A 24,327-nucleotide genomic window follows, 5' to 3' on the forward strand; every position below is an offset into this window, starting at 1 on the left:
GGGTGTGGAGTGTGTGTGCAAACGTTTTCTTTTTGCCTGCTATTTTGTTAACGTTGCTAATATTGCTTTGTAAATTATAAATAATGTATTGATCATATGACTTTTGCTTTAATTGTGATGTCTAGTTTATTTTTTAGTAGTTGCTTTGTTAACAGTGTTATAAAGAAGGTAATTGTTTCACTGATGATGTGTTCATTATTCCGTATGATCCATGCTGTATTTATGATGTTTTATTACATTCTAACATGTTACTGTTATTTACTGTTTGCAAACTGCTTTGGGATTCATTTGAATGATAAGCAGCATAGGAGTATAAGGAATCAAATCAAAATCTAGAGCAGATACTGCCTACATAGGAGAAGATAGATCTTCCAGTAAGTTACTTGCCATTTAATGCTGCTCCTTGTTTTGGTATCAATGCAACTGCTAATCTAGATGAGCACATGGTGATAACTGCTTCCATGACACATTTTTATTTATATCAACTTAGAAAATTGTCAAGAACTAATCATGTGTACTTTGATCATTGAAAATAGTCTGGAACATTCAAAATGGCCCCTTTTCCACATCCAATATGACACTACTTAACAGTCAATGTGATGATGACAGAAAGAAAAGCAATATTAAGATACTCACAAAAAGCAGCAGGAGTAAGGGAGTTATCACAATGCCCTGAAAGAAATCAAGAAGTTGATTAGTTTTTCTTCACCACACCAAATATGGAAGCATGAAGACATTAGATATCACCCTGAAAAACATTTGGGCATCTATTTACAAAGCCACTGCAATGTCACTTTTCTGGTAACATACAACCATGATTTGTGATGCTGAACTGATATACAACTTTTAAAACACTTCTGTGCCAACAAACAGAAAAAGTTTAGCTTCACTTGGGATAACAGGTTTGGAATTGCCCAAGAAAGATGTTAAATTGGTTTTGTATGCCACAACAGCTGCTAGAATTTTACTAGCCAAAAATTGGAAAACACAAGAATTACCAACAATGGAAGATTGGCAGATGAAGATGATGGACTTTTCGGAGCTAGCTGACCTGATGGGAAGAATCCGCGACCAGAGAGAAGAGGAATATCAAGAAGATTGGAGGAAATTTAAGGACTATTTGAATAAATATTGTAATATAAAAAACTTAGAAACTACTTGAAAGTACCAAAAAGGCCTAGGATTAAATTAGGATTCAATTAAATAAATGGGATTTAGAATAGTAAGAAAAGTGAACAAATTTGATTATAATTGGAATATTGATGTTTAATAATGATATTGGAAAGCTGTTACATTCAAATACAAGGAAATTCAGAAGGGAGGGATTAGAGGAAGTCAATCAATATGTAAGCAAGGTTGGGTTTTAAGGTATTAAGATTATTTTTTCTTTTTTATGGTGTGGTTTTGGTTGTATTTCTCTTGTAATGTGTTGTACTGTTCCCCTCCCCCCCTTTGGTATGTTTCTTTTTTTTCTTTATTTTTGGTTTTTGTTTTCACTTTTTGTATTTTGTTATAATTGTGGAAAATTTAATTAAAAAATTGGAAAAAAGAAAAGAAAAAGTTTAGCTTCATATGTAGATGAAGGGGTGGGAATGATCTATGTTAACTATAATTAAAAGTATAAATCTTTCCACTTTTAAGTTTGACATCTCCCTCTCCCTTTATGTAAAATAAATAAAATACAGGTCAAAAGACCCTTCCCACCATTGCTTCCCACTGCCTTAATAATCAAACCTTCCACAGAGGGGACAGGTGGTTTACTATCCTTGTCTGAGCTGTGGCCCTCTCTCGAGTAAAGTCTGCATCAACTGTGATGAATTAGGTGTCGCGTGATTTTGTAATGTAAACTGATATCCTCTAGGAAGTGAGTGGAGATCTCAGAACTCATTTCACTTGATTAGACTCTGTGTCTCCGTGGTGGGAAGGCAAGTCTTTCATCTAATTTAGTCACATAGGACCACTTCAGCTCTCCACATCCCCTAGGCAAAGAAAGGCAAAAGATTTGTTTTCTTCAGTGACAGCAAAGAGGTTTAAGGCTGATCACTGGGCATAATACAAGATTTTAAGTCTCATGAAGACAAAGCTTAAGACAACGCTTTAGGATTGGGAGATAACATGACAAGCATCATTTTCACAGCAGCAAATGGTAATTCTCACTTCACCCACTCCGTCATACTTCAATACTTATCATAAATTAATAAAACAGCCTGCTACTTAATGCATATTAATTCACAGATCTTACTTAGCCCTTCCATTAAAAACTAAGGTTATTCCCCCCCAAAAATATAACTATTAGATATAATTTTCTGCATTACAATTTTCTGCATTACAAAAGGACTAATCTGTATGTATGTGTGTGCATGTGTTTAAACAAAACCCAAAGTAGTCCACAGTCTTTGATCTGGGTTTAAATCCCTGCTCTACCATATTTCCCTGATTTACCTTGACATGTCATTCTCAGTTTTAAGTTCCACACTCGTAAAAGGAAATATTCATGACCTCCATTCACAAGTTTGTTGTGAAGAAGGGTGAGGCAAGGGCTCTACATAAAATGCACATGCTGTTAGCTGCTATGGACCTTTGGGACAGGGCAGGCTATGAACTGAAATAAAAATAACAAAAATCTGGATTCCTTACACCAGTTCAGGACACAGGCTTTTCTATTTTGGACCATATATTTATTTGTGTTTCATGCCAGAGGCACATGAGGGACCTGGGCTCCTCAGAGAGTCTGCTGGAATGCAGACCTTCTATTTGTGGACATATAGGGAGAAATGCACAGATTAAATAGTCTACTCAGTGGCTCTAGTTTTCTCACCAATGAATGCAAAGGGCACTTGGATAACTAAGGACACTTGTTACTGTTAACTGTAACATATATAAATGTTTAACACAACTAATAATTGTGCACCCTTATTTATTTCATAGACAACATTTTTGTCCTACTCTTCTACTACAGGAAGTAGCTTAGTGTGATATAAAAGGTTTCTCTTTCCCCCATTTTATCCTCACAACAAGCCAGTGAGGCTCAGAGAATGTGTTACCTCATGAAGCTTTCTGGCTGAGTGGGGATTTCAACCTGAGTCTCCCAGTCCCCATTCTGACACTCAAACCGTTATAACACACTGGTATACAGATCAGCTACAATGAAATAGATACAATTAAATAAAATGCCGGCCTTACATTGGTTTTCACCCCAGCCACCATACGCTTGCTGAAATTTAAAATGCTTTTGACTTTCACGACAGAAAGTCTGAAGGTAGGATAAAAAGCTAAGATCAGGTGAGCTCCCAGAAAGCAGAGGGGAGGAAAGAGGAGGCAGGAGAAGAAATATTTTCAACGTGACACATGTCCAGACAGTTCTGTTCATTCTCTTTCGCTTGTGGCGAAAGCACAAAACATCTATATTTCACATGTGTTTGGAAAGAGATTGTTCTATACAGTAGAAACCACTTTTGAAACATATGTTTTGCCCTCCATTACAATAATTCAACAGATTTTAACTATCTACTTTCTTAATGTCTTTAATGTCACTGTCAGGAAAGGACTGAGGGAGAATAACTTGTTTAGTTCTACCAATTTCCAGGCAGCTGGTTTTGTTGAAATATTGGCACACACACACTGGATAATTCCTGCAGGTCTCTGGCATGTGTTGTGGGGGTCATAGGGTGGGGTTATGCCAGTTATTTATAGGGGCAAATTTTGTTCTGTGATGGAAACTCAGCTAAGCCTAAACGATGACCCAAGGGTCTTACAGTATATGAGCCTCTTGTCCCATATTTAGAATCTAAGGGGCAAATGGCATTTATTTACTTAAAAGCATTTATAAACAGCTTAATATTTTAAAATCTCTAAGTGGTGTGCAATATAAAAAACAAACAATATCATGAAAACACAGATACAACCTGAAACCAATAAAAAAGCAAAGCAAAAGTAACTAAAAATAATATAAAAACAGGAGTCAGAAAGATTCAGAAACATAAAAGGGTCTGATTTTATGGGTCAGGGAAAGCCTGGGAGAAAATGCAGGTCTTTACAAGGTGTCTGAAGCCTTTATCAGCAACTTATTGAACTTTGATGTATATGAAAACATATAGGGGGTAGGGTGATATAGAAAAAAGCACATGAAAAAATTAGGGAGGACCCAAACTAAATATTTTGCTACATATAGAATTATATATCCAGAGATTCATTTGATAGTTGCATTTTGTTAAAAATATAAACAAATGTATGCTGAAAGTTGCACAGCGTCACTAAAAACTGCATCTCTTCTGAACTCAAATGCATTGCCTAATGGTCACTGTCTATGTATAAAAGCTTTAAAAGCTAAATATTTTAAGAGGTTATGTTGCTTTGCCTGTTTCCTCAGGAGCCAAATACTACCAGTGAGGAAATAAGTGCTGTTCAGAACTTCTTCCTTAGTACTGCAATTTCAGTACTGTAATACTACTGTATAATGAAATGCCTAAATTCCGAAAGCAAATATCTGTACAGTGGTGCCCCGCAAGACGAACGCCTCGCAAGACGAAAAACCCGCTAGACGCAAAATGAATTTCCCTATGGGCTTCCTTCGCAAGACGGAAGCCCATAGGGAAATCTCCAGGGACAGCGGGGAAGTGCAGCGCGTCTTCCCCACTGTCCTCGGACCTCCTCCGAAGCCTGGCGATGGGGCGGAGAGCCCTCCTCCCCCCGCCAGGCTTCGGAGGGCTTCTCCAAAGCCTGGCGATGGGGCGGAGAGCCCTCCTCCCCCCGCCAGGCTTCGGAGGGCTTCTCCAAAGCCTGGCGATGGGGCGGAGAGCCCTCCTCCCCCCGCCAGGCTTTGGAGGGCTCCTCTGAAGGCTGGCGATGGGGCGGAGAGCCCTCCTCCCCCCGCCAGGCTTCGGAGAAGCCCTCCGAAGCCTGGCGGGGGGAGGAGGGCTCTCCGCCCCATCGCCAGCCTCCTCCGAAGGCTTGCGGTGGGAGGAGGGCTTTCCTCCCCACCGCCAACATTCAGAATGCTGTTCTGAATGTTGGCGGTGGGGAGGAAAAACCCTCCTCCCACCGCAAGCCCCGGGAACAGAGGAGAAGCGCTGCGCGCCTTCCCCTCTGTTCCCGTACCTGTGCTGAAGGCTTGTGGTGGGGAGAAAAGCCCTTCTCCGCACCGCCAGCCTGGCAAGCAGTCTCCATAGGAACGTATTAATTGATTTTTAATGCATTCCTATGGGAAACCGTGCTTCGCAAGACGAAAAACTCGCAAGACGAAAAAACTTGCGGAACGAATTAATTTCGTCTTGCGAGGCACCACTGTACAGTATGTTAACTATGACCATACAATGCTGGTGTCATTAAAAAATAAGGAAAAAAAGGGGATAATCTCATTTCCACCACAGGGCACACAAAAGTGCCGTCAGTAAAACAGAACCATTCTCAAAACTTAAACTTGACTGCTCTTCCCTCTACTGTGCTTCTTGTGCAAGTGCTATCAAACAAGCAGCATACAGAGATTCTGCCCAAACATTTCTTTGCACAGACAGAGTATGTACAGTATCTGCCCTTGTGGAGGCAAGGTCACTCAGCAGCAGAGTATTCTCAAAGTTAGGGTGGTATCTTTGTAGCTTTGTGTTGCAGCTCGTAATGGAGTCAAAGTTGTAAAGTGATTGCCTTTTACCATTCTGAAGAAAAACTTTCAAGAAATCCATTTACACCTCTGATGTGAAAGACCGACAGAATATATTTCAATGATTTTAGTGGGAAGGAGAAGAAGAGGAAAATTCACAGCCTGACCCAAAATGCTCATACAAAGAATGATTCTGTGTAGAAGCAGTCACATCAGGAACCTGTAAATGCACTTTTCTTTACAGTGAGGATCATCTAACATGTCATATTTGGGAAAGGCAGTTATGCTTTTCTGAAAGGAAAAGAGGCACCGAGGGGTAGGTTTTTATCTTCCAACAGAAGATTAAAAACTAACTTCTTATTTCAGTTTCGAATATTAATTTGAATAGGGAAGGTGTTTGGTTTTCAACAATATGCACAATGCCCTTATTATCTGCCAAACCAGATTGCAATGCAAGAAGACAATGAAGATTTTTTTTTATTTTTATTTTAAGCCATGAGTTAATTATTAAGGAAGGAATCACTCTGGCTGACTTTTGCTAAGGGTGTACTTCTTCAGAGACTGAGAATTAAAGCTTAAGATGCCAGTCTTTAAACCACGTATTTTAGAGCTATCCCACTGACATTTATGGATCTGCTAAAAGATTGCTCCCAAGTATGTAGTCTAAAAATTGCAGCCTCTCCAGCTGCAGTCATTCTGTGCCTTTTACAGCCACCTCTCCATCCCTCCCCAGCATCAAAGAAAGAGCTGGGGACACCTTCAAATCACTTGTTTTACCCTTACCTTGTATGGTGCTTTCAGCAAGGAAAAAGCCCCTGCTGCCACTCACTCACTCACTCACTCACCATGGCTAGCTTTGTAATTGGCTAGCGGCTAGCCTATACTGTACTTTGCTGGCAAGTTCATTTTGTTCTCTCTGGCAGCATCTGATCTTCCCTGAGCAGTCAGAGGAAGGGAAATTACCCATTTATCTACTCAGGGAAGATCAGCTGCCACTAGAGAGAACAAGCTAAGCAAGGAGGATATATATCCTTTCCCATTTTAGTATCTTATCCCTTTATGGGACAACTAACTAATTTCCCATGAAACAGTAACATCAGAACAAAAACAAAAGAAAAAAACAGACATGATTATTTTCTTTTAAAAGAATATTACTCTAAACACATTTTACAGATAAGAGTACTACTCTGCTCCTAAAAATAGTCATAGTTGCTTTTACCAAATATGTATGCCTTTTTCATCTTGCACCATTAGTTTAATAAAAGTTTTTAAATACTAAATGATTATTTCATTCTCTGTCTTTTTCTCTTCCAATGTTTACGATTTTCAACATTTCCCAATTTTTTTACAATTCTGTCCCATGTACTTTCCATTTTTCTTTTTGCAAATTCACACTTTAAAACACTACCAGATCAAGCGAGAAAAACCATCTAGTTTATTTACATGTGATATAATTTACAGTATTTTTTTGTGATAAATGCAGCCTTTGTGAATTGACAGCCATTAGCTAAATCAGCTCTTCTTAAACTAACATTCATCTGTTTTGCATTTTTGGCTAAGCACCTGGCTATGAAAAGTTGAGCTTAATTATATTTTCACAAATGCATGCAACTTCTATATTCCAAGTCAATTAAAAATGACAAGTGTGACAAAAGGTAAAAATAAAAAAAGGTTTTTAAAAAGAGAGGTCCCATGTTTGTATTTTAATGACTGGATTATAAAATCAGAAATGCAATTGTGAGACAACCTTTACTTTATTAGAAGGGACGTAATCTGCCAGTTTTAATTTCCGATGGTGGGATTATGCCCTGGGCATCCAATCCCAATCGGAAGCTTCATGGTTTTCTTTCCCCTGGGACAGCATCTTTTGTGGTCTCTTAAGAGGAGAGATTGGATCATTAACACAGCTAGACACATCATATGCAAAACACAGTAATAGCATTAGGTGTCAGAAATGGATAGTGTTTCTACCATTTACAAAATAGTCACCTTGGGAACAATTTCACCTGCCAGACACACACAATGTGCACACACAGAATGTCTGCTAGTAAGTCAGGCAGACCAGTCCTCTGGCCCTGCGAAGCCAGCACTAAAGCCAACATTAAGTAGTCATGAACTTGTGCACAAGAATAGCATGAGAAACAAAAGCCGATGTACCAGTATGAGCAGGCACTGCCATAGCACCCCTACAAGTTCCACCCACACATTCTGGTACTGCAAACTAATGGCATCCCTACTGACCATTGTAGGAATGGCACTAATAAACTAACAACAGCAGCAGAAATGCCATGATAATGTTATTCCACCAGAACATACCACTTTGCTACTACAATGCAAAAGATTCGGATCAGGAGCTGTACATGCAGGATGAATCCAAATATTTTCCCACACACAGTGTATTCAGAGCATAGCACACAACAAGTTCATATTTGTGTTTACATTAAGATGGAAGCTTTTTTCAAGGGGTGGGAGCACATAAAACAGAAAGCTACACACCACAGAAGGCAGCAGCATAGCATTTATTTATTTGTTTGTTTGTTTGTTTAAAGACGGCTAGTTCAGTGTGAATTTCCCACCCAGGTGAGATGACTCCCAAAGGGCAAAGATGATTGTATGGGTGCCCCACTGACAACTAGGTGTTTGGATGGGGAAAGAGAGAGGAAGCAGATCTAGAACCCAGGAATACCACTGAGTACTATACTCAGGAGGAAGAAGAAGAAGAATCTGTGCTGGGGCTTTTGTAGTCTCCTTGTTCTTTTGCATGCTGATTACTGGACAAGCCATGTAGGCAGGACTAGATGGACTCAACAACATGGAGCTCTAGCCTTAGAAAACAGCATAGGCACACCACAGACGATCTTAGGTTCAATCCCGGACTAGATTCCCAGGAGAAAGAGTTGGGAGGAGACACACATGCACACCTGAAACAGGAGAGAGTGCTTGCCAATGGAGTGAAAGGACTAACATACTCACTCTGCCAACTGCCAGCCTCAGTGAGGCCCAGGATACAAGCCATTTTGCTCACCCCCTTCCACTGCAACCAACCATACGCACACATGGACATGCATCTGGCTGCTTGCCAGTAGGTGGTGTTTCCTCAGAAGAACATGTCATCCATTTCCTCCTTCAATTCATGCAGCCTGATTTATCATACAACCAATTCCTAGGAGGAAAAGCCAGCAGCACCATGAACTGCAGGGGCCATCCTGCTACCCTTGCTGGTGTTCAAGGGGCAAAACCATGGTGAAGATGCAGTCTCTTAGCCCTAGTGGGGTACTGTAAAGAACCTTCTGCTCCCTCCCATTGTGTGTTCCCTTATGAAGACAGTTGAGTTTGAGGGAAGCAGACTCTATTCGCAAAGTATCAGTAATAACAGCAACACAGGTGAATGAATCATAGCTTTTATTGGCAGCATCATTTCTGGAATTAAGTTCTGACAGCATCATATAGTAATGGGCTAACCAACTTGCTTGTTTTCGCAGGACCTCCGTGCCTTCAAGAGCGGCATGATGGACACAGGAGTACCACAGGTAGCTTTCTTCATCATGGGATATCCATCACCTATTGTATGTCTTTGAAAACTCTGCTAAGTCACAGGAACTATGCAAGCAGCGGAGCACCTAATTTCCAAGGTTGTGGTCTGATGGCACACAAGACCACGACCTTGCTGAAGCTAAGCAAGTCTGGGTATTGCCAGTGCTTGGTTGGGTGGCTGTCTAGATACCACCTTGCCTTTAATGAAGGAAGAAATGTGGAAGATAAACATAAGAAAATAAGTATAAATAGCTCCCCACAGGTCACTGCTACAGTTGTAGGCCTTTTTGCTTGTGGTTTGCATGGCAACAGGAGGAGGGAGACACTTGCTTCTGTGCATTCTGGTTGCCCGTGGAGAAACACAGGGATAGTGATGAATAATGGGTAGCAGTTGCAACCCAGTGGTTAAAGTACTCAGTAAGGGCTGTTGAAGACTGGTTGAGAAAGGGTACTGCTGCTACTATGTGCTCTTCTATCCCTCATGCCCCATATGCACTCAACTCTCTTTGGTTCTCCTCCCAATCTCAAGAGGAATTCACAATGCAAGTCACTGAGACAAGTCAACGTATGAAGCTGCACTGGAAGTCTTGTCTTCAGTTACTGTTTGCTCTACTCTGGATCCCCTGCCTCTAGTCCTGTAACCAACCACTGCCCAGCTCTGGTGCTCACCATCAAATGCATGGTGCTCTACATTCTTTTCATTCGTGCCTGGTGAGAACTTACCTAGGTTTCTTGGTATTCCACAGTATTTATTCATCCTGTGTATCCTATGCAGGAAACACTGCTGCAAACTGTTGAGTAAATGGAGGGTCATAAAGCCAGTGCAGTACAGTGGGACCTCGGGTTACATACGCTTCAGGTTACGGACTCCGCTAACCCAGAGATAGTACCTCAGGTTAAGAAATTTGCTTCAGGATGAGAACAGAAATTGTGCAGCGGTGGTGCAGCGGCAGCAGGAGGCCCCATTAGCTAAAGTTGTGCTTCAGGTTAAGAACAGTTTCAGGTTAAGAACAGACCTCCAGAATGAATTAGGTTCTTAACCCGAGGTACCACTGTAAACTCTTTACCCACATTATTTATTATTTGAGTTACATCCCATGTTTATTCCAAGGAGCTCAAGGTGGCATACATAGTTCTCCTCCCGCCACATTTTTATCCTCACAAAAACCCTGTGAGGTAGGATAGGCTGAGAGTGAGTAACTCATCCAAGTGAGCTGAGTGGAGATTTTAATCCTTGATGCCCAGGTCCTAGTTCGACAATCTAACCACTATGCCACGCTGGATGACACACTAACACTGTGGATGTTTATGATAGTGCTCTGCTCACCCGTGTCTTTTCTTGGTGGTTTGGCAGGAAGGAATGGAGGATATGAGGGATACCTGCTTTGAAGTATAGTGTCTCCCCACCCCCACCCCCGCAGTGAGCTACACCTCCTGGCTTTTCTGTGCTGAGTGCTTTGTTGTTGCAGTCCAAGTTGCAACAATGAAGTTCCTGTTGGGCATTTGTGTTCAAAAGCAGAGTATCTGGAAGGGTTCTGAAAAGACAAGCATCATTCATCTGCCCTTTCACCAACCCCACCCCACCCCACCACCATATCCCCTACCTGTTGCATGTCTGTTTGGGCAAAGTTCCAATTTGTGTGCTCCTTGTGCTTTAGACACAGTAGTAGGGTTATGTAACCCTATGCTGTGTGTCTTGTTAGAGGACACATGAATAATATTTCTTTGCTGGGGCATTTCTACTTCTGAAAGTGTGCCATGATTGATTTCAGGGTAAGTTGGGTTCCTACACTCCAATGAGGCTGTAGGGATATGGATAGAAGGGCAGTTATCTAGGGCTCTCTACTAGCTACAATTACAACATTTTAAGCTTATGCCGCCTCTTTTGAGCTATTCTGTCATCAAGGATGGAAAAGACCATTGACTGGATAAGAGTTTTGTCAATGCAGCCTCCCACTGGTACAAGAATAGCACTAAGCCAATGTAAGTTCCCCCCAGTAATGTTGTGCTCATTGCCCTATGCTTATCAATTGAGAAGTCCCACTGTGCTCCATAGGACTTCCTTCCAGGTAAATGTGCATAGCACTGTAGCTTTAGTTGCAATCCTATGCCCTCAGCAAGCATAATCTGACTAGATGAATGGCTTGTATTTTACTTAGATGTATAGATATGTAATATTTAAAATGTAGTAAATATAACATCAAAGAAGAAAAATGTGGGATATATGCAGGTTAGAATTTACAAAGTAATCAAATGTTTGGTTTACATAATAGAGGAGAAATGTGTGTACTTGTGTGTGGTGGGTCAGAAGAAGAAAAATGTTGAGCAACAGTTTTTGAGTAAGCATCACTTTTAAAAAGCATACATACATATACATGCTATTTTATAAAATACATCATACACCCACACATATAGATGTGAGAAACCCTCTCTTCCAGCAGAGGGCATCTTCTACACACTAGAAAAACTTCTCAGTTGAGTGAAGACAATTTTATACACACAGGAAAGAAATGTGTCATTTAAAATAGAAATATGGGTGTCCAAGTGTTGTCCAGTTCTGAAAATAATATTTAACTGTTTCTAAGACAAGGGTCAATACCCCACACTCGTACTTTCTCTTTTTCATGCACGTATTCTGTCTCCATCAGCAATGTGTATTTCAATTCTACCTCACTTCCCTGTACATTTTTTCATGCTTCCTCATACATGCCTATTCAGTCCCTGTTGATCTTAGCAAGACACACAATTTAACGTCTATTTCTTGGAGGCCTAGGCTACAAATGCAGCAGAATGAGGCAACAGAAACCTGAGGTGGTAGAGTGGACCATACCACTTCAGACGGTATGTGGGTTGGTATCTTTCTTTCTTTTCTTTTTTAGTACTCTATTTAAAAATAAAATAAAACCAAAAAAGCAAACAGGCAAGTAGTGGCTAGGCTGGAAAGTTTCCCTTGGTATGCTAGATTTCCTCCCTCACTTGCAAGGAGTTCCTGCAAATTAGTATTCCCTATCTACAAAGTCGAGTGGTACTACCTACTCTAATGCCTCATGGTTGTATCACCCTGTCCTATGGACGTATAGCAACAGGCCAGGAATAATTATAATTCTATGTACCTAAGTTATGGCAGGGATCCAAATAGCTATTGGGGGGGGATAGCTTCTCTCCCCCCCCCCAATTAAACAGACCCTCATGCCATATCACAAATTGCTTTTCAAGCTCCCAGAGTTACAGCAGCATGAAGAGTTACTTTCACCAGTCCAAATTCCTCTCGGGAATGTGGATTGAGGAGTGTGCTTGTTTGGATCCTTGCCAGTGTATTTTCTGAATCACCATTAATCGGGTTATGTTGAGGCCTTGAATGTAATTATTGTCACATTAATTATTTCATAAAATTTATATACTGTTTGATTGTAAAAGAACTTCAAAGAGATTTACAAAAAGATAAATCAATAACGCTTTGATTATTTTAATATTGCTATGGACAATGTGCTTTGGACATGTGTACCAGAGTTGTGAGGCTAAAATGCAAGGGATTCTCATCTCTTTTTCTAGAAGCATGGTTCTTATGCTGTACATATGCACCTGGAAATGCAGTGGTACCCCAGCACTGCAAATGTATGCGGCTTGTGTTGATGATTAAGGGAGAAGTTCCTACTAAACCGTTTTATAGAAAATATGCAGAATAGTTCCCTTGACATTCTCTGTGTTGGTCAACCCTTATCTTCCACAGTCTCTGTTGATCTGAATGCTTTGGAAAACAAATTTACTTGACGATACATGCTTATTACTGAGTTGCTGGGTCAAAATTTGCATTTATTGTTCCTATTTATTTTGTGTGTCTTCATGCTGACAAATTTCATAAAGATTTTTTTTAAAAGTGCTTGCAGATACACACTATGTATATAGGCCAATTTTCAGGATTTCAATGATCCAAGTAACTATTTGGGCATTTTAAAACTTAAGTCCAAAGCCCCCTTGGGTCTACAGTAATATGAAGGGACATAAACAATTCTAAACACACAGAAGAAGGGGCTCCCAGTTTCTGTTGATAAATTATTAAATGCAAAAATCCTGTAAATCTGGATATCGGACAGTTTGATACTGGATGTTCCTCATTATTTTCTATTTCAGCACATATAGACAAAGAATTGTACATTTTGAGGACTGTACCACAGCAGTGCTAAATCATATCACCAGACTGAGATTACATGAGTATTGTTGATTGTTTTCTGGGATAATATTTTGGACTGGGATGCTGTGTGTGCTAATTTAGTTTATCTTCCATGAAACAGTCCAATTAATTGAGTGTTATAGCATTCTTAGGAATAGAAAATTATGTCAAAATGAAATGTTCTTCTACACTAGATGGTGCTATGCCACTTTCCAGGAAAAAAACCTGCTACAGTACTTAAAAGGAAGTTTTATTATGCTGTTGATTCTACGGTCTGAAATTTACATTAGGGTGTTAAGCCATTTCCAAATGGTGACAAAGGCAATACAAGAAATGAAAATAATGCACCATGGCAAAGACAATTAATGTTGGCAGACACTCCTTTTCTAGAAAGTGAAATATAACCCACTTCCAGAATGGCTTCTCATCACTATTTTCAAACCAGAGTATATAGCCTTTCTAAGCAAGCAGTTTTCATTGTCAGTCAGTCATCATATTCAATTTCATTTCTAATTTAAAACTAAAAGGGCTTTACTTTTTATCTCTATCTAATAAAATGAAAGCTATTGCAAGAATTAGGGGAGACATTTTTATCAAAAGAAATATAATTTTTCATGTTTGCATACATTACAGGGCAAATTCACACATGAAACTTCTTGCCTATGACCCACTCTGCTTTCTTTAAAGAAAATCTTAGCAATGTAATAAGCATGTTATATAGGGAAATGTGCATGACATTTGTATATTGAAATTATTGATGCATATCAGCACAATCAAGCCAAAATTGATACTCCCATTGATTTATGAGGCCATCCCTACAGTAGAGATCTATATGAGTGACTACAAGATTCAGAGACCACCACAGATATGTCATTGGAACATGCTACCTATAGACCTGTTCTGTTGAAGACATGCTGAGGGAATGGCGAAAATGGCTGGGAGAGAATCATGGATGGGAGGCAGGTGGTTCTGGGAAGGGATTTTTTATTTTATTTTTATTTAAACCACCTTCCTCTGTATGAATGACCACCTCACCTGTATTGCCAAGACAGAGCATAGGATATGATGCAACTGAATACATCATCACGGTACATCACCATTAGTACAGTCCACACAGTGTGAACAAAATGTATATGACAGGAAGATGGCATGATGGTGGTGGTGTTTCTCCCTCCCCCCCCCCCGCCACCCTCAATACTGTGACACTTAACAGATACAAGTGGGAATTTGGGTGAGGGGAACTATGGAGAAGATGAGTTTTGCCCACCAAAGGAGCACTTTGGAAAAAACAGCCTGTCTCCAGAACATCCTAGGATCTTGCGAAGCCTCTCCTCTTCCTGGAGGGGAGGGGTTGTGAGCGGGAATCATTTCCCGCGCTTGCGGGGGCGTGGCGTGGCCCCCTGCATCATTGGAGTCCTGGGCCCGCGTCATGCACCCCAGCCAGCCAATCCAGCTGGCAGGGGGTGTGTGGTTTAGCCACACTTAAATGGCTGTGAGCCCACGGGCTCTCCATTGTTCTTCTGGCTTCCTCAGATCACCCACCCTCTCTCTAGGTTTTGCTTCAGCACCTGACCTTGCTATGGACCTCGGTTTGTCACCTTGGTTGTCCAAGGGACCTGGTAGGAATTTTTTCCACTTGGCAGATTGGCACCAGCCACTTGGTTTTTCGCCTACCTCGTAGCAAATCGGCATGACATTGTAAGGTTTGGCAGTTGGGCTCTGGAAAATGTGTTGTGTGTTAGAGGGGAGGTTGTGGCCATCACCTATTCCTCCCCTTGAAGGATATTCTGTTAAAGGAATCCGGCGGTCGTGGTTCCTGTCCGATGCCCAGGTGGTAGCTAGGGCCATGGCACAACCCCGGTGACTCTAGGGGAAAGCTTCCAGTTGATTTGCATCAACAAGCTCCTCCTACAGGTTGTTAACCCTTGTGTGACTCCCTGCTGAGCAGCCAGGAGTCAAGTGTATAGTCTGTTCAGATCCAATAATGCCTAAGCCAATACCACTCGCCTTCTGTAACCAATAAAGTTGTGGCCTTTTTTAGCCCATTAACCTAAAATACTTGTGTCCACGTGTCTTATTTCATCACAAAGCGGGGAGCGGGGCCTCGACTCACAAACACTGATACCACTTCTCAGCCTAGAATCCTAAGATCTTTAGCCTCCAGACACAAATACCCAAACACTCCAAAAATGGGGGTGCTAGGAAAGGGCACTCCACAGAAGCAAGCAAGGAAAGGAGAAACACATGTAGTAATGTACTGTATAACACTTTCAACTGGTAGGTAGGCAATCCTACAGGGGCAAGTGGTGGAAATGGTATGAACCTCTTGTGTCCTGGCATCCTCCATAACAAATACTTGGGCACTATGTGAAGATGTTCCCAACATACAGCTGGAGCCATATAAACAGATGCTATAACTGTTGCTCTCTCTGTCTTGCCATTTCCAAAGGCAAGGTTGTCCAGCTGGAGTTGCTAGTTGACAACCCCAGACACCCATCTTTGCCTTTCATGATTTACCTCATCCTGGATGCTGCACAATAAACACCACTGCCATGCTTATATGTGTTGTTCCTGTGTTTGTAGGAATTAGCAGACTGAGAGGGAGCCCTTTCCCAAGTGCAGGAAATTGGTGCAACTGCAGAAGATGGAGAAAGATTCCTGGCAGCTCCTGGTCCACCCCCCCTGCCCCAAACACCTGGTTATCAACCAGGGAAGGGGGTGGTGGAGCTTTTCAGGCAGCCCTACCCCCACCTCTGCCTAGTGAAATACAAGCAACCATCTGGTAGGGAGGCAGCTTAGGAATAAGCAGTACAGCCACTGAGGGAAGGGGCAGCTAGCTGCTAACAAAGGAAAGCACATGACTGGCAACTAACCAATCAGGGCAGCCATACTCCAGAGCTCCAGCGGCAGCCAGTCCCACGAAAGTGCTGCACCAGTGTGACATAACCAAGGAAACTCACCGACAAACTATTAGCATTAGAATTTCAAACCAATTTTCATATTGCTTTTTGTTCTTGGTTCTTGTTCAATATTCCCTAGTTGCAATTGGACTACAGAATAGACATAGATGTCACAAACTGGATATGCATAATGCAGTTAAAATACTTTTTGAAAAGAATCACATACTATAGTAAATGACTGCAATCTATGAGTTTTTATGATCCAAATCACTTCACTGAACATCCTTGATTGAAAAACTGGCACAAACTAATTGGCTCCAATAGGATGATGATGATGATGATGATGATGATGATGATGACGACGATAATAATAATAATAATAATAATAATAATAATAATAATAATAATAATTTATTTATACCCCACCCATCTGGCTTGGTTTCCCCAGCCACTCTGGGCTGCTTCCAACAAAATATTAAAATACAATAGTGCATCAAACATTAAAAGCTTCCCTAAACAAGGCTCCTTCAGGTATACTGGACCGAGGCTGTTTAGGACTTTACAGTTACATTACATCTACAGGAATATACTTGAGTCCACATGCTGGGAAACACAAAATATAGTTTGGAACTTCTCCATGTATTTTTGACTTCCGGAGAAAAACCTCACATTTTCTAGCAGCGACCAGAGAGACAAATATATGCCTCGCTTCAAGTCAATAGGATTTCAAAAATAATTGCTACGTTTGAGGTGTATGTCTGACATGCTTGGAAAATAAAACTAACGAACATTTCCTTGTTCATTAATAGTTAGATCCTTATGGAACATGTCCTATACTATTTATTCTGTTAAAAAGAATTAGTAAAAAATGTTCATGGATCTTGTTGCTACAGCAGCATGGCTCATGGTTTCTGTGGAATATACTGCCCCTAGTATAAATTAATAGAAGTTGTGCAGCAGTTGTGGTGGGTGGGTGGGTGGGTGAAGGCCCTCTTTTGGAATTAAGGTAATTTCTAAATGCAGAGTGCAAACCTCACACTATGGTAATCTATGTATGTGTTGCTTGTGCACTTTGCCTGCCTGCCTGGCCCAAGTCATCAATAATGAATAGATCTGTACAGCAGTACAAGGACCAAGTGTTGGGGCTTGTCGGGGATTTCAGAAGAGGAGGGCGGGGAAAACACAGGTTTGCCATTTGATTGTTTTTTCTGGCATGTAGAAAGCCACAAACCCACAATGATTTTTTGGCTTCAAAAAAATTAAGAGGGGAGCAATTTTTTTGAAACTTTTAAGTACAGTGGTGCCTCGCAAGACGAAATTAATTCGTTCCGCAAGTCTCTTCGTCTTGCGAGTTTTTCGTCTTGCGATGCACGGTTTTCCATAGGAATGCATTGAAAATCAATTAATGTGTTCCTATGGAAAAAGCCTTCCCCCGACCTCTTCTGGCGGGCGGCATTTTAAAATCGCCCGGGACAGCGGAGGACTTCTCCGCTGTCCGGGGCGATTTAAAAGCCCCTGGGAAGGCAGGCAGGGGGGACAAAGGCTTTCCCGCCCGGCCGCCCGGCTTCGGGACATCGTTCCGATGCCGGGCGGCTGGGGGAGGCTTTCCTGCCCCACCGCCCGGCATCGGGATGATGCCCCGATGCCGGGCGGCTGGGGGAGGCGTTCCTGCCCCGATGCCGGGCGGCTGGGGGAGGCGTTCCTGCCCCACCGCCCGGCATCGGGACGATGCCCCGAAGCCGGGCGGGGGGGGGGAGGCTTTCCCGCCCGGCCGCCCGGCTTCGGGACATCGTTCCGATGCCGGGCGGCTGGGGGAGGCTTTCCTGCCCCACCGCCCGGCATCGGGACGATGCCCCGAAGCCGGGCGGGGGGGGGAGGCTTTCCCGCCCGGCCGCCCGGCTTCGGGACATCGTTCCGATGCCGGGCGGCTGGGGGAGGCTTTCCTGCCCCACCGCCCGGCATCGGGACGATGCCCCGAAGCCGGGCGGCTGGGGGAGGCGTTCCTGCCCCACCGCCCGGCATCGGGACGATGCCCCGAAGCCGGGCGGCTGGGGGAGGCTTTCCTGCCCCACCGCCCGGCATCGGGACGATGCCCCGATGCCGGGCGGCTGGGGGAGGCTTTCCCGCCCGGCCGCCCGGCTTCGGGACATCGTTCCGATGCCGGGCGGCTGGGGGAGGCTTTCCTGCCCCACCGCCCGGCATCGGGACGATGCCCCGAAGCCGGGCGGCTGGGGGAGGCGTTCCTGCCCCACCGCCCGGCATCGGGACGATGCCCCGATGCCGGGCGGCTGGGGGAGGCTTTCCCGCCCGGCCGCCCGGCTTCGGGACATCGTTCCGATGCCGGGCGGCTGGGGGAGGCTTTCCTGCCCCACCGCCCGGCATCGGGACGATGCCCCGAAGCCGGGCGGCTGGGGGAGGCGTTCCTGCCCCACCGCCCGGCATCGGGATGATGCCCCGAAGCCGGGCGGGGGGGGAGGCTTCAAAAGCCGTCCGGGGGCTTTTAAATCGCCCCGGACAGTCCCGGGGCGATTTAAAAGCCCCCGGTTAGGCAGGCAGGGGGGGGCAAAAGTCTTTGCTCCCCCCGCCTGCCTTCAAAAGCCGTCCGGGATAGCGGGAAGCGCTTCCCTGCTATCCCGGACCGCTTTTAAAATGCTGGCGGTGGGGAGCAAAGCCTTTCGCCCCCGCCGGCCTTCCTGGACCTCTTCTGAAGTCCGGAGGGGGGGGAAGGCTTTGCTCCCCACCGCCAGCATTTAAAAAAAGGTCCCCGAGATTTCCCTATGGGCTTTCGTCTTGCGATGCAAGCCCATAGGGAAAATCGTCTAGCGAAGCGTCGCAAAAACCGAAAAACCCTTTCGTCTTGCGGGTTTTTCGTCTTGCGAGGCATTCGTCTAGCGGGGCACCACTGTATTCATTTATCAAGTAAAGCATGAAGCAGGAGGCGGGGAATGAGAAGGAAGATCAACTCTGTAAAACATTTGTTTTGTTTTGCAATATAAGATTTATAGAAATGGAAAGCTACTAGCTGATAAGGGGAAACAAGGAAATATGAATTCAACAACACCTTACTTTCTTGTTAAGGGAAGAAATCTTGTCTCATTCGAGAAAAGATTATTATACTTTTTAGACAGACATAATGGAAGATGAAAAAAGGAAAACCAAATTTACTTGTCCATAAAAGAAATTGAATCACAGGTCATATAAATTAAACATTTGCTGAAAGACAACTTAAAAGATGCCCAAAATTTCTAACAATTGCAAATAAGTTAAATGTTACCTAGCTGCTACTAACAAAACAAATTGATATGATGTTATCTCTAGCAATTTCCTCCTCTTTTTCCTAAGCATATTTCCATAGATATCACAATTGTAGCATTGCAAGAGAGATTATCTCATGTTTTACAAACAGAAAGCACCAGCTGGTACTTTACCAATCCATACCCCCTGGGAATAAGCAGAGTTCTGGATAACTAAATTTCTACTGCAAGCACTTGAGCCAATCCCAATGTAACCCAACCTTTGTTGCATTATTGGCCGTGCAAGTAAATTACATACTATATTTTAATAATGCTAAACTTTAGTAGTCCCAAAATTACTGCACTAGGAGGATAACTACTATTACCAGGAGAGGGAGGGAGGGAGGAGAGAGAGCTGTCTGACACATTCTCAAAAGCTTTGCAAACTGACCCATCCATTTTTTTTTAAAAAAAGTGAGCATTTACAAACAAACTTGAATAACAGGACAAATGCATTACTTTATATTATTATGCCTTTCTAGGTGAAAACATGAAGACAGAGGTAAATGCCTCCGCAACATTGCATGCCCCCCCCCTCTTAGTGTGGATCAGCTTCCAGAAATTGATGCTTCCACGAGTTGATGTTGTCCATTCTGCCCCAAGTGATCTGCCACTGTTTGCCCTATAATTCATTTAGAGAAATAGAAACACCTTGTGCAACTGGCTTGGAAAAAGTTTCCCACGGTTGCTGTATGCTGAGTCTTCCTCCCCCTCCCCCCTCTTTGTTATTTACCAAGAATTCATGGCATTGAGCCATACATAGATTCCCTATAAATTTCATCTGCTAATTTCTTTGAGAAGCTACACCTCACTAGTTCCTGTTCCTGCAATCCAATCCCATTTCTAGTCTCCCACCTGCCTTCAGCAAATTGCATCAGATTTATTAAAGTGCTCACAGTAGATTACAACTGCACAAATTCACCGTTGACTCGGAAGAAAGACAGAACTCATTTCTGCAGCTCCAGTAAAGTAATATATACAGGAAATATGCAGAAGGTTTGTACTGGGAGATAGGAAGACAAAGTTGATCCTAAAGTACTTTTTAAATAATGGAACCAAACAAAACAGTGGGCTAGATCCAGATACATAGTATCCAAAAGCTGCTCATACTATGGTGGAATCTACACACATATAAAAACTGTTCTGAAAATGCTTTTTTTTAAAAATACATTGAATTTTCCATAATGCTCACCATTGTCATCTAGTGTCACATTGCATATTGCACTTAAAACACATTTAAAACATTTTATTTGCAGCTGTATAGTTGAGTCCTATGAGACTTTTCTGCCTCTACCAAATGCCCCCTGATAAGCCCTCCTCAGGGGTGGCATAGTATACGGTGCAAACTACTGTGGAAGAAGAAGAGTTTGGATTTGATATCCCGCTTTATCACTACCCGAAGGAGTCTCAAAGCGGCCAACATTCTCCTTTCCCTTCCTCCCCCACAACAAACACTCTGTGAGGTGAGTGGGGCTGAGAGACTTCAAAGAAGTGTGACTAGCCCAAGGTCACCCAGCAGCTGCATGTGGAGGAACAGAGACGCGAATCCGGTTCACCAGATAACGAGTCTATTGCTCTTAACCACTACACCACACTGGAAGCAAGGCACATACAGAAAGGGGTGGGGCTTAAGTGAGAGTTGCCTTCCACTTATACAAGGGACCTTCTTGATCCAAGCCAGCCTCTCTGGATAAATCAACACAAGAAAGGTATTATGGATAGCAGCTTTCCTTCACCCATTTTCCAGCTCAGAAACGGGCCATCACAAAGAGAAGGACCAAAGCCAAGTTTCCTTTTACACGAGGATTAAAACAATTTAGCTTAAAGCAGAAACAAGACAGAATGAACACATGTGAAAGGATAGAAATGAAGATGGATTTAGGCAGCCCTGTATGGAAACAAGAAAATAATGCAGAAGGTATTCGCATAAAGACCACTAGCATGCATTTATGTATGTATGTATGTATGTATGTGCAGCACTGAGGTGGGATTTGCCACATGGCCTTTCATTCATCATGTGATTTTAACATTTCAAACCATTGCTGGAGCGGTGTAGAGTGCAGCTATAGGAACGCAGCAACTACAACACTTGGATAATGCAGCTATCAGGACTTGAGATTTGTTGGTATGACACAACTTAAGAACATAAGAGGAAGGGCCTGCTGGATCAGGTCAATGGCCCATTTAGTTCAGTATCCTTGCTTTCACAGCAGCCAACAAGATGCTTGTGGGAAGCCCACAAGCAGGATTTGAGCACAACAGTAGTTTCCAGCAACTGGTATCAGCTAATGTGTCTCATCTGAAACATTAGGCTTGGATTCAAAGTTGTTATTTTGCTCACCCAAGGGCAGATTCTCTGCACAACCCTGCACCATATCCCACCTCATTCCCAAGAATTATCCAGTCCTCAGAAGAAAATGTTCTGGAACACAGAGGGCTGAAGGGTAAAGTCCCTTCCCATGGACTGAACTCTGCCCTCCTCACTGAAGAGAAGCTAGGAGCAAAGCCGTAATTTTGTATTTTAAAAGCCATTCAAAAACCAAAGAGCTCCCTAGGCCAGGGACACCTGGTTAAGAGGAGAATAAAGCTGGCTTTCAAATGTTGATGAATTTCAAGACTGTCTCTGAGGTTTGTAGAGTTTATACATTACCAGTTGCCATTCCTACCAATGCCATGCAATAAGCCACAGGGCAAATCATAATAACTAGAAAGGTGTTCGGTTATTTGTTAACATTTAGGCTGAGTTCAGATAGCCCCTTATGTCACAATGGCTTTTATCGTGCACCCACACAGCATCAATGATAGCACCTTATTCCCCCCCCCCCCAATATTTTCTTGCCTGATAATTTTAGTGTTTTATGTGATCTTTCAAAAGATGTAAAAGCCACTGATGGAGTCCTAGCAAAAGATTAGCACTCATTTTTGTTTTAATTACTTCCAAAAAAAAAAAAAAGGTTGCAACCCCACTGACTTGGAAAATCATGGATGTTTTGCACTAGCATTTGATAAAATTTGGGGTGGTATTCTGATGAACAGTTCTTTCTTGACATTTTCATGGGTAACTCAAGTGGGGAACAGAAGCACACATGGACATAAAGGGTGCTGATATGTCCAATGATGTCTGCTGTTGTGTCATGCCACACCCAGTGGTTTGAATGAAATTTAACACGACATGGATATATATTGATCAAAAAGCCACTGTTCCATAATGCAATAGGTAATGAAGTGTAAAAGGAGTGTTAGAACCTGGAACTGAATGCACATTTAGAAAAGAATCAGAAGAATACAATGTGAGTGCCAGTATTGTAGATGTGTTGTTATGCATATGTGTGTGAATAAACAACTCTTTATTATGTGATCCTATACTGTCAGAAGAAAGTTGCAAATACTACCCAAGTGTGTTTAGGATTGAAGCCAGATCCTTGTAGCCACTTGTACAAGAGAGCTTTAAGCTTCCTATAGAATTTGAAATTAAAATTTTAAAATCAGACTTCTCTGATGTGGATTGAGGAAGCAACAATTTTATGACTTCTAGCATTTCCCCCTACCCAGAACATCAGCATTTTGCTGCAAGTTGTGGGTCAGCTTTTAAAAGTTTATTTCAATTGTAAAAAGTGTTTTCTGTCAGCCCCAAGATCAACGAAATGAGCTGCTTGCCAGCAAACACTGCAAACTCTAGAAACTTGACAGATTCCTTTGCTAAGCATTTGACTATGTAAAACCAAATAATACTTGCAATAAATACTTTAAAATTTGCTCTGTCTTTTAAGCCATAAAATGACACCATGGCAACTTGGAGGATAATGCAAACAGACAACTGAGTCAGCCAATAGTAATAGTAATGATAATAGTAACTTCAGCTGCCTGAATTCAGGGAGAAGAAAATTGCTTGGATGATCATTTAAGTTCAACACTAAGTGAAATGCTTTTATATCATCTCTGATAATGGTAATATAAAAACCCTACTTTAAATATAATGGACTACAAAGTTACAATAAAGGGTTTGATTGAATGATTGTTCCATTTGGCTTCACATTTAGATTTCACTCTTTCATTAGAGATTGATGATCAATTCACATGATCAAAAGGCATGGTGAGAATGAAGGATGAGAGAATCCAAGAAAACTATGCTGTGGAGTGACTGCCAACTTCGCATTGGCCTTACTCCCACAAAGCTGCTTGAATTCAAGATTTGCTTGATAACAGTGTACAGTACTAGATCCGTGTTTCTCAACCTTTTTCCGACCATGGCCCACTTCTGACCTTGTTTCCTTCCTGTGGCCTCCCTTTCCTAACAGTAGAAAGGTAGCTATTTAAATGTTTTGTTTTCAAATAGAACATACTTTATTTATAATTTATACAAAGTACAATTACATAAAAATTTATACTTTACGTATTTCTCAATGTGACTCTTTTGGTTGATGACCAGAAACAAGCTATTTAATATCTGGTTCTATTTCTATGAGGGATAACCGAAGCTCACCTCTGTGCCCACTATGTTAAGGCAATTCCGCATTAGGCTGAGTAACTCTTGCATGCAGCAACATATCTCCTTTCACAGTAATACTTGCATGAAGAAACAGCACTCCACATACTTCTTTAGCCACACTCCTTCCTATGACAAACGAGATGTGGACAGCCTGGTGCGCACAGCGGTGGAGTGCGAAAGTGGGAGGGAGAAGGAAGCAGAAGTGATGTTACCGCAGAGTGTGTGTGGTGCTCCATCCACTAGGAAGCCCAAGTCACTTCTCTGTTCACTCTAGTTCTCCATTTTCTATTTTCTTCACTTCTCTGTTTTCTGTTCTCGGTCACTGCTCTGTTTTCTTCACTTCT

At 42.4% G+C, this 24,327-nt stretch overlaps 1 protein-coding gene across 7 annotated transcripts in view; it reads right to left on the reverse strand.

Moving 5' to 3' along the window:
* SLC10A7 (solute carrier family 10 member 7) overlaps positions 1 to 24,327 on the reverse strand; it is a 126,595-nt gene that overhangs the window by 43,302 nt on the left and 58,966 nt on the right. For 2 of the 7 annotated variants that reach the window (XM_081926166.1, XM_081926168.1), the window contains exon 6: positions 637 to 672. The exons of 2 other annotated variants lie outside the window; for them this stretch is intronic. In XM_081926166.1, coding sequence (XP_081782292.1) covers positions 637 to 672 — 36 coding nt within the window. Of the gene's footprint in view, positions 1 to 636; positions 673 to 8,984; positions 9,922 to 10,561; positions 10,666 to 10,854; positions 10,933 to 24,327 lie in introns of those variants that run through there. 3 more of the 7 variants (XM_081926170.1, XM_081926172.1, XM_081926171.1) reach the window with 3 other exon arrangements.

The sequence above is a fragment of the Podarcis melisellensis genome, assembly GCF_964234715.1.
Source record: "Podarcis melisellensis genome assembly, chromosome: 9".
Lineage (NCBI taxonomy): Eukaryota > Metazoa > Chordata > Lepidosauria > Squamata > Lacertidae > Podarcis > Podarcis melisellensis.